Source organism: Malurus melanocephalus, unplaced genomic scaffold (genome assembly GCF_030028575.1).
Source record: "Malurus melanocephalus ecotype Western Australia unplaced genomic scaffold, MMel_1.1 scaffold_38, whole genome shotgun sequence".
Classification (NCBI taxonomy): Eukaryota; Metazoa; Chordata; class Aves; order Passeriformes; family Maluridae; genus Malurus; species Malurus melanocephalus.
The window spans coordinates 2,864,569-2,874,923 of record NW_026623270.1 but is presented as its reverse complement, the minus strand read 5'-3'; the positions used below and the strand labels follow the sequence as shown (position 1 = coordinate 2,874,923).

Here is a 10,355-nt window from a genome sequence, read left to right as displayed (position 1 = left end):
GATGCACTACTGGCTAAAGCTCTGGTACTCAGAGCTTTTCTTCCAACATTTTATCATGGGAAGCTCTGACTCATCTCTGTCATGTCTCAGTCACATTTTCTAATGTGTAATTTCTGCCTTGCACAACTAAAGCTAAAGTAGTTTAAACCAGTTAACCATATACAGCAAGTTACTACTTCCATTCTTMCCCTATTGTCTCCCCACTGGTTTCCTGTATTGATTTACATATATAAAGTGAAAATATAGAATGAAAATACTGTTTCCTGTATTATCTTACACTACACAGCAGGGTGGCCCTAAAGCTTGGTTCCTGTCAGGGCTGCCAGCAGACAGGTGCAGTGTATTTTCTCTTTTGATGYGTGATCATGCTGGGTTTGGTGCAAACATTTGCACCATCAGTGACCAGGCAAAGAGGGAAGTAAGACTCAGAACGATTTTAGCAATGGTAGATTTCCACTGGGAACAGACCCCGCTGTCTTCAAGGTAAGAACAACCACCTGCTATGCATGTTATGACTGACTAGGTCTGCAGACAGCTGAAGAGCCTCTGAAACCCAAGGATACAGGGGATGAAGATGGGCAGTAGGAAACCTTGTTATTTTATATTAGTTTTCCCAAGCTCACAGCATCACTAAGAGCTCCTTGCTTGCTGATACTTGCTCTGATTTTGGAAACTCCCTGCAATTTACTCTGGCTGCTTCCTCACAAGCACTGTGAGCTCAGGTATGAGGTCAGATCCCAGAGCACCACGTGTGCTGCGCCCAGTCGCATAAACATGGCCATCTGGTATTTTTATATGTATATAAATATATCTGCACAGCTTCTGTAGCCAAGCTGGCCCATTTCCCCTCGATTGTTGGGGAGCAGAGCCAGCAGTGTCCCCCTGCAACCCAGCACACACGGGGGTGAGCAGCACACGCCTGGCCCTGGGGCTGCTGAGCTGTGGCTCTGCTCGGCTGCTGCTGGCATCACCCCTGAGCGCTGAGCCCTGGCTTGTCAYCCAGCGCCGTGCAGGTCAGAAAAAAGAAGGTGTGGCTCATGTCAGGAGCAGGAATCTCTCCAAATCCTCCCTTGCTGACGAGGCAGTCAGTCCATAAAGTTAACACGTAACCAATCCTCTAACCTTCCACCAGCTTGGGYAACACCACCAGACATCTCACTTTGCTTCCAGGGATTGGCACACCAGTGGGGGTCTCGCCTGCTCCTACCTTTCTATCCACCATTAATTACCCTTTTCTCATCAGCGTTTTCAGAGCAGAACCTAAAATTCATGAACTATTMAAAAAACACATCACATAAAGAATTCTAAAGCAGCCTGAAAACAGCCTAACCAAACTATTTTAGGGGCCTATATGGTTCCAACAGCAACTATAAACTGCCCATCTCACTGTCTGCCTTATTCTTACCTCAGGTAAGGTTCTTCCCTGTTTCCCACAGTACACTTGGCTTTCAGGCACTGAATCTACTTTCATAAACAAAACGTGGTGGGTCTTAACCACCCACAAAATAATACGATTAATTCACCTCTACCAACTATAATTGTCAAAATCTCTCAGTAGGATTGCAGGATTAAGCAGTAATCCTTGATTGAGAGCCTGCTTTTCCACATTTTTCTCATGAAAACACAATCCTAAGATTGCCATTAATAGGATTTTACAACTGCCCTTTCAACAACTGAGCAGCCACCAAGGAGTCTTCAGCACAGCACTGACTCTGAACTTTGTCATCTTTGTCTTCTGTTTTCTAGAATTTTAGCTTACTTTTAGCTATGAACAGATGATCCCTGTTGGTTTCAAAACTTGCTGGCAACGTGTATTTTCACCTTACTTTGTAGAAACCAACAATAAATTCAGCTCTCATGCCTGTTACCTATAAAATACAATCCCCCTAGGGAATTGGCACGTGCTACGAGCATGGCTGATACAAGTAAGATAAAAGATGTTCAGCAAGTTCCATGGTGGGTTTTGGKTTAGGTAACCTTACCCCATGCCTAACTTGTACTTTAATGATACTCTCATATCACCTACTGAGAARTATCTCTAAGACACAATGGCTCTTCCAGTCTCTGTGAGACTTAAGGGGTTCAGCCTCTGGCCATCATACACCCCTGTTTTTCAATGTGCCCCTCAGCTCTCTCTGTTAGAGGTTTGCATCCAGATCTTCAATCCACACTCTGAAACCTAAGCCCAATTCCTAAYGTTTGTTAGAGCTGAATAATTATGGAATGAAATTCAGCTGTAAAGTGGTACTGACTGAATGACCATCAGGAAAACTGGCACTGCCTGAAAGTGCTAACAAAGCTCATCCCTRAGGGGTTTTTGTAATGGCTCATGTAAGTATATAGTTAGGAGATTTGACTCCTGGCTACACAGAGGCTCTTTAATATACTGTACCAACCTGTACCAACCACACAAACCTCTCCAATTTGGTTTATAAGTCCTAAGTTGTTGTATTGTGTTTAATGAAAGAATTACATCTTTACAGGTTGCCTCCTGCCTCCAGGAATTTGAGATAGAAGAACATGGAATTATTCAAAGACTCCAAGAGAGATGATAAAAGGTAACCCTGCTAGCTTCCTACATACAGAATATTTGCAAGTGTTAGTACATTCAGTTTACATCCACTGCAAAGCTGGTCTGTCCCACCAAGTTAGCATCAGAGAGAAACATTTTAGGATAAATTACCATTCATGTGAAATCTGACTGCATGTTCACTTTAGATTGAAATGAAAAGAGTTTCCATATTGCACATCATGTCTTTACTGTCATACTAATTTCTAGTCCCAAGATCTACCCAGGTTCCATGTTTTGCTATCGTAGCCCCCTTGTTTAATATCTGAATAGTTAAACTGATTCAGAAATAGCTGCTCCATCTCTTGGCAACATCTGATATAAACACGGCTATTGAACCTTCCTCTTACTCCCAAAATCACTGAGGATAAAGCGTATTTGTGACCTATTTCCTTCAAGACCATGTTTTGCTCTGGTGTCCKGTAGATGGTGACTGATGGTGCTACAGGGACCAGTCATGAAGGAGATGTTCTATGCATGAGGGAGGTCTCAAACCCATCTGTCCCTTGGAGACAGGGAAGCCATGGAATCCCTGATTTTGGATTGCAGTGGGCTGCAAACACAAGTATCTGGTTAATCTTGAAATGTTAACATATTCCCACAATGACTCTTCTCATAACTTGTATACATATTTTGTTTTTGGGGGAAGGAACAGGTTTTTTCCTTTTTCAGAGGCCTGAAATTTTTAGTCCCATAGGCATTGAATGTAAGGTAGATTACAGCTTAATCCAACAAAAACCAGTTAGAAGTTGTTTTATTTCACTCATTTCCTTTCCTAACTTTATTCTGACCCTCCCTTTGGGGTCATTTATTTCTCACATTATTTAGTTGCTCTTCCCATTTGGGGATTTAGTAGTTTTAGTGAAACATTTAAAGGARAAGACCAAGAAAACTCTCTCCTTATTTGGCTAAGAATGTTTCTTCTGCTAATATCTGAATATAAAAACAACCTAATACTTGGGGCAAAAGCAGGGGGCATCCTCAAGGGACTTTTCAAGCTCTGAGTGTTGTTTGAACTTTTCAGGGGAGACCGTTTAAATCTCATGAAAAGATTTTTGAGTTTGGGTTTTTTTCTAGAATAAGATCAAGATACAGCTTTTACCTAGAGGAATGAATGTATGAGATTAATACAGTGATGGACTATTTTCTTTGCTCTGAGATTCTCCCTTCCCTTCCCTTCCCTTCCCTTCCCTTCCCTTCCCTTCCCTTCCCTTCCCTTCCCTTCCCTTCCCTTCCCTTCCCTTCCCTTCCCTTCCCTCTCTTCCTTTTTTGCCCTCACCTTCTATAACTTTTTTATTTGCTTCTCTTTCATTCTCCCTCCTCACTTTCTTGTTTTCTCATATAAAAAAGTAAAACAGATTTGCAAATGGACTTTTATTTTTGYAGATGGCATGTGGTGGCACAGTTCTAAATTGAGATTTTTTCTTTGGATCTGAACATCCCCAAATAGATTTTCTACTCCCTTCATGTTTGTTTGTTTGAACTAGGTCTCTTGGTATTGTAGCAGCTCAGGACAACTTTCCATATACTGCCATTCAGTTCCCACAAGAGTTAAATCCCAGGCTTTCAGCTAGATGAGTTGCCAGTTCCTGAGTGATGCCATTTGAAGCTCAGCCTCAGAGATGAGCCTGGGACCCTTTACTTGGCATGCCTCAGACTTTTGGAGCAATGGGAGCACTGCACACTTCTTTCTGAGTCATGGTCAGAGTCACCATTTGCTCTCCCTCTTACTCAAGGCAAATGGTTGGAGAAGGTAACCTTCAGCTTCTTCAAGGAAGTTCTTCAAAGGCTTCAGGGAAATCTGAACAAACCATGGATGTATCTGGAAGGAGAGGATTCTTTCCATCCTCATCTCTGAGTGCYGTCATGGAATGACCTTAGTAAGTCAAGAACTTTTTCCTCTTTGTTTTACTCTCCAAAGAGAAAACTTCTTTTCTACAATGATACAAACCAAGAACTTGCTTGAATGTTTTCATACTCCAAGTATTTTTTYCTCCTTAAGTCTTTTCATTCTCTTTTTCATTTCCTATTTGTTTTAACTTTTGATGCAGTTTCTCCTCTCCCTTTCTTCTGTGATGCTTTACTGTACTTTCAGCAGCACACTGCTGCAGTACTTTCCCTCTGCAGTTTTTGCAGAGCACTGCTTTTGGGAAGCTYGCCACTCATTCTGCTCAGTGCATTCACTTGTTGCATTCTCACTCACTTTCCTACCACATCTCATCTCCTGCTATGTGGTTTCTTATCTTCAGCTGTCTCAGGTGATGGCATGGTCAACATAGAGGTGGGGTTGTCATCAATATTTTTGCACGGGTTTAAATGCCAGGAAGCCCTGAGGCTTCCCGGGTTGTTTACAGAATGCTCATTCTTAGACTGTGATATCCTGTCTTAAGGAGCTGTTTWGAAATCAGGAAATGCAAGTGGGGTKAATGTCTCTRTTTAAATAATCATTGCACAATTTGCCCCAGTAAACCTTCTTTACCTTGGATATGGTGTTCTTAACTATTGGAGGATATGGGTAAATTCTTATTATGTAAATGAAAAAAGGTAGCTAGGCAAGCTCATTGTCAACAATTAGTCCCTGTTAAATCCCAAAGGGTCCTGAATCACAGAGCAGCTGGGAAGTTAACAGGGAATAGGGTATGAAATATTTGTTTGGAAATCAGCTGAAGCCAACGCTCCTAATTCTCTGTTACGAGATAAAAGGAGACATAGAAAAGAAGAGCTTACCCCATAACTTAGCAAAACAACCATTAAACCCATTATAACAATGGCAGGGAACCTGAACAGMTTGTGGTGGTGATGATGATGATGATGAAAATGGTGTGATGAACAACATCTCTTTGTGATGGGTTAGATTTGTAATGATTGCAAGATACCTACAMTCGTGCTATGTGTAAATATGGTTAAATTATGTTATGCTGTGATGATGCTTAAAGCAGGTAAGAAATTGCTCTCTCAAAACAGTGGCATTTTGCCTTCCCTCCACCTCTGTACTTGGAGGGAATACCAAGCTGAGTAATTGCATATTACTTTTACTTACTTAATTAAATCCCTTTCTGGAAAACTGATGTTGGTATCAATTTATTTTTTTTTTTTAAAGACCAAAAAAAGCCATGAACCAAATTCACTTGAAATGCACATGTTTAACTTAAAATTAATTCCATTAGCTTCAACAGAAACTGAAGAGCCCTGTCTGGGAACCATCTAGAGCTCTAACAAGAGCCACCAATGCCATTTGTCACGACCATATCATGAAACTGTGCAACCTGATGGAGACATTGCTTGTCCAAGAGCTCCTTGAGAGAATATCTTTAGCTATGGCTTAGCACTCACATGCTGAGCCCCACAGAGAGAAAGGCTCAGGATTTCTGTCAGCATGATGGGCTTAGTGATCTTTAACATTGCCAAGAGTAGTTCCAACTGGGTTTTAGCTAGCATCAGTATATCGAAGCTGGTTTTCCTTTTGCCAAGGTATGACCAGAAATTGAGGGTCCACAAAAAAGAAAGAAAAGGGGGAGGGGAGGAGCACACAATGCTCACAGTGTATTTTTATACATATTTACAGAAGGAAGAGCTGTGCTATCCAAACTTGAGCTTTCCCCATGGATGAGCCAAACATAACGTTTCATCCCAGCGAAGGCACAGAGAACATCTCAATGCACAGAAACATTTCTACACAGGAAAGGGTCTGGGAGATATTGACCCCACTTTGGGTAATTATGATCATCTCCTTCCTGGGTTTTTGTGAAAATGGAATTGTCCTCTGGTGCCTCTGCTTCCAGATCAAAAGAAACCCATTCACTGCGTACATCACACACTTGTCCATTGCTGATATCTCCTTACTGCTTTGTACATTCATTCTGTCAATCGAGTACATTGCTGGTTTTGGGTTCGCATATGGTTTTGACTATTATATAACCACCACACTATCTATTGTCTTCCTTCTTGGCTATAATACTGGTCTTTATCTCCTGACAGCCATCAGTATTGAGAGGTGTCTGTCTATTGTTTACCCCATCTGGTACCGATGCCACCGGTCACAGCACCAGTCGGCAATTGTGTGTGCAATTCTGTGGACTCTGTCTTTTTTCATGACAGTAGCCGAATATTTAACATGCAAGGATGACTCAACCAAGGAACAATTCGACGATGGCAACCATTGCCAAGCCCTGCTCATCTTCACATGGATCCTGACTTTCATGATCTTCATTCCTCTAATGATTCTGTCCAGCCTGATCTTGGTCATCAGGATTCATCGTAACTCCCTGAGACCTCATTCRTCAAAGCTCTACATCATCATTGTGGTCACAGTCATTGTCTTCCTCATCTTCGCCATGCCTATGAGGCTGTTGTATCTGCTGAATTACCACCACTGGTCATCTTTGCTCAGTCAGCAGAACCATGTCACCATCGTTCTCTCCACTGTCAACAGTAGCATCAACCCCCTGGTTTACTTCTTTGTAGGAAGCAGCAAGAAGAAGAGGTTCAAGGAGAGCCTCAAAGTGGTTCTTAGTAGGGCGCTCACTGATGGGTTGCGGCCAAGAAGCCAGGAAGTTGGCATGAGTTTGGATATAGCYGAAACAATTTTCTAAAGCTTAGGGGGGAAACTCTAGGGGCAAATAATTGGACTTGAAACATTTAATAAACCACTGCAAAACTAAAAGTATTTTTTCTTCCATAGAACGTAAAAAGTAGTGGTGAAATGATATTGTTATMTTTGGTGGTTGAGCAATGGAAAAATATGGACTAGAATAAAGATAACTTTAATTTGTTTTGATTTTTTTTTTATTTGTATCTTCTTAATTGTTCAAACACGTGCTAGATCCTGATGTGACTATGTTAATCAAAGATATCACAGTGGAAAAGAGACAGGCCAACAGAGAATATAAAAAAAGGACACAGAAGTATGTTATAAATAGTGTGACATTTATACAAGCACCAAGCACCCATAAAYGCTATTGAAGTCATCAGGGCCTGCGTGCGTTCACATTTTTAAAAGTCAAACCCCCTAAATGCAGGATTCATGTTACATACTGGGATTTAGTTTCAACTGTTTCCATCTTGTTTAAGTGCGCAAAASAGCTGCTCCCCAGGGGAAACAGAGGAAGAAATCCACGTAGGAGACTAAGTCCCCATGCATAGCCAAGTGCATACAGTGTAACTTAGCAAGTATCTTAGCAAGATATTTAAGTATATATTAAATGGCCTCATTTATCCATCATTAAGGGGCTACTTCAGAGTTTGTTTTCAAAGTGTAGGTTGCATAATTCCCACTGACATTGACATGTCTCTGGGTCCTTGGATAATTTGGTACTTGACACATAGGAATATCTGACAATGCAGAGATGCTGTTAACTCACAGAGGGCTTTTGACCTAATTATGAAGGGTGGGGCTGGCTTATTCCCAAAATGTCAGCATTCCTGTAGGTTTAAATACCCAGGGAGTCTATGAGAAAGTCAGTCCCAACATTTGCTGTCCTAGTCACTTAMATAGTATTTATCACCTCTCTGGAACATACATATTCCCTGTGTTGGCTTCTGTGGCCAACCAGTTTTGGAAAAACAGAAAAGGGAAAGGTGCCTCACATAATGAATGACTGGAGCCATGCTGYTCCAGCTGCCTGCCTCCCTCTGTTGTATGCCAGGGTACTGGGGCTGGTATTTTGTGGAGATTAACAACCCAACTGTATCCAAGCTGCAGAGTGCAAAGGAAGAAAACAGCAAAGAGAGGATGGGGCCGTCAGCTTTACCACACAGAACATGGGAGATCTCGGCAGCCAGAGCACTGTGGCACTTTCAAAGAGACATGCATTTGCTTCTGGCCCCCACAGAGCTCCTAATTCAGCAAGAACTGAGACCTCCCSTCACAAGCAAAAGCAGCATCTTCAGCTTCCCGCCAAGTTTCCACTGGAACACTTAATAGCTAACTGGGGAAAGAAAAATACAACCTACACCCCTCCTTTGTTGAAAGATTGCCAGTGCTGGAATAAGGAAGATTGTAGGTTTAGACAGAGGATTGGATGGGAATTCACGTAGAGGACAGATCTCAGAAGGATAAATATTCTTTCTACGCATGTGCCCCTTCCTCCTTACATTAAAATGTTGGAATGTATCGTTGAAGAAGACTCGGGAAAAGGAAGAGGTTTCCCTTGCGTCTTCCTGAGTCCCTCACTCCATCAAAACATTTATCTATGACAGCCTCCCCACTTGTACCAGTTTTTGTTTTTGAAACTCTAGTCCCAGAGTTTTTTCCTTTGAAACTCTTGTCACCTCTATTGATTCAGGAATTAGATAGTGGAGCCTGCTTCTCTCTTAGGGCAGAGATCTCCTGTGCTGCTGGAATGACACATCAGATGAGCAGCTCMCCATTGCTGATGGGGAGTGTAGGATAGAGCATGTGGACACCTTGTGAAGGAGGGCCAGGGAGGAGTGAGTGTGATGTCCATATACACATGGCATGTGCGTGCATGCAGCTGCTGGGGACTGAGTGACTGTCAGGRAATTTGTCAACACTGATAAATGCCATAAACTTAAAATACTAGGGTAGATCTAGCTCCCACCAAAAAAGCCCCAGACTTTTCCTTAAAGCCATTCCCTACCCTTATCTCAAGACCCTTCACAGTAATCACACAGAGAAACAGAAAGAGGGGCAACATTGCAGGAAGCATCTTCAAAACATGCTTCTGATGTAACAACACATAACCCAATTCTCTCAGAGTGATTCAGGTGAGGTGAGGCATATGATTTACAGCCCTTAAACATATCCCGATTCTTATAACAGGTTTGGGTTAAAGATCACTATGCAGGCAGCCAGGGCAGTAGATCAGATGAGGCAATAATATGCAGCAGGGCAATCTGGATGTTTGTGAACTGAATAGGACTTACAGCTCTAGGACTTACAGCTTCTTATCCCCTTCCACATYTGCCTGGAATGTTTCATGCCCTCAAATGTTTCAGATTTCAGACAACTGTCCATAGATCAGTTCACAGAACAAACAAWATTAACATTCAGCATAAGATGAACATCCACAAGGACAAATAAGAATGAACACCTAACAGTTGAAAAATTATTTATGTTTCCCAGTCTACAGATAAAAATAACTTAGGGATAGTCTTTCTTCTTTATCATAGCACCYGGTGACTGTTCTCTGCGCAGACAGGCTGAAGTACAGGGGAACTAATAAGCACACAATTTGTTGCACAAAGATGTGATTCTCTACCAGTCTGCATTTAAAAAATTTATTTGCAGCTGTGGGAGAGGTTGAAATAACGCTGTGCAGATCAGATGGTGTGAGAACTCTGTAGTAGTGCAGAATAGGAAAGATTGTCTTGTCAGTCAAGTTCTAGCCATGGAGATTAGAGATATGGATTCTATTTTAATTGCAGTATGTATCTGATTTTTCTGTACCACTCTTCCCTGCCTCTGAGRGTCCTATTATTTTACTTTCAGTGCTGTGCTTTCACATTTACACTTGAGAACAGCACTTGAGAACAGCAGCTATCTCTTGGTTATCTCTTGTAATGTCTGGGGCAAGAAGGACTTAATTGTACTGTGCAGTCAAGACAAGGAATTATTCAGGAAAGCCCAGTACACAACTTATTTTGTTAAAACTCTCTTTACCAGGCTTTTGTTCAACTTGATACTAATGAATGTTGTGGGATATAAAATTGTGGCTAGAAATACAAAGAGGGAAGCTACTTCCCAAGGCATGGAAGAGTTTTTGCTCCTGTAGCTACTCCCTGGATGGAGAGGATGATAAGGTGCAGGCTGCTGTGCAGGCTCAGG

At 41.9% G+C, this 10,355-nt stretch overlaps 1 protein-coding gene across 1 annotated transcript; it reads left to right on the top strand.

Annotated features, from left to right (window-relative positions):
* Window positions 1-6,171: 6,171 nt before the first annotated feature.
* Window positions 6,172-7,284, top strand: MAS1 (MAS1 proto-oncogene, G protein-coupled receptor). The gene has a single exon (XM_057364350.1). The coding sequence runs from the start codon at window positions 6,172-6,174 to the stop codon at window positions 7,159-7,161; it is 990 nt and encodes a 329-aa protein (XP_057220333.1). The 3' UTR covers window positions 7,162-7,284.
* Window positions 7,285-10,355: the final 3,071 nt, after the last annotated feature.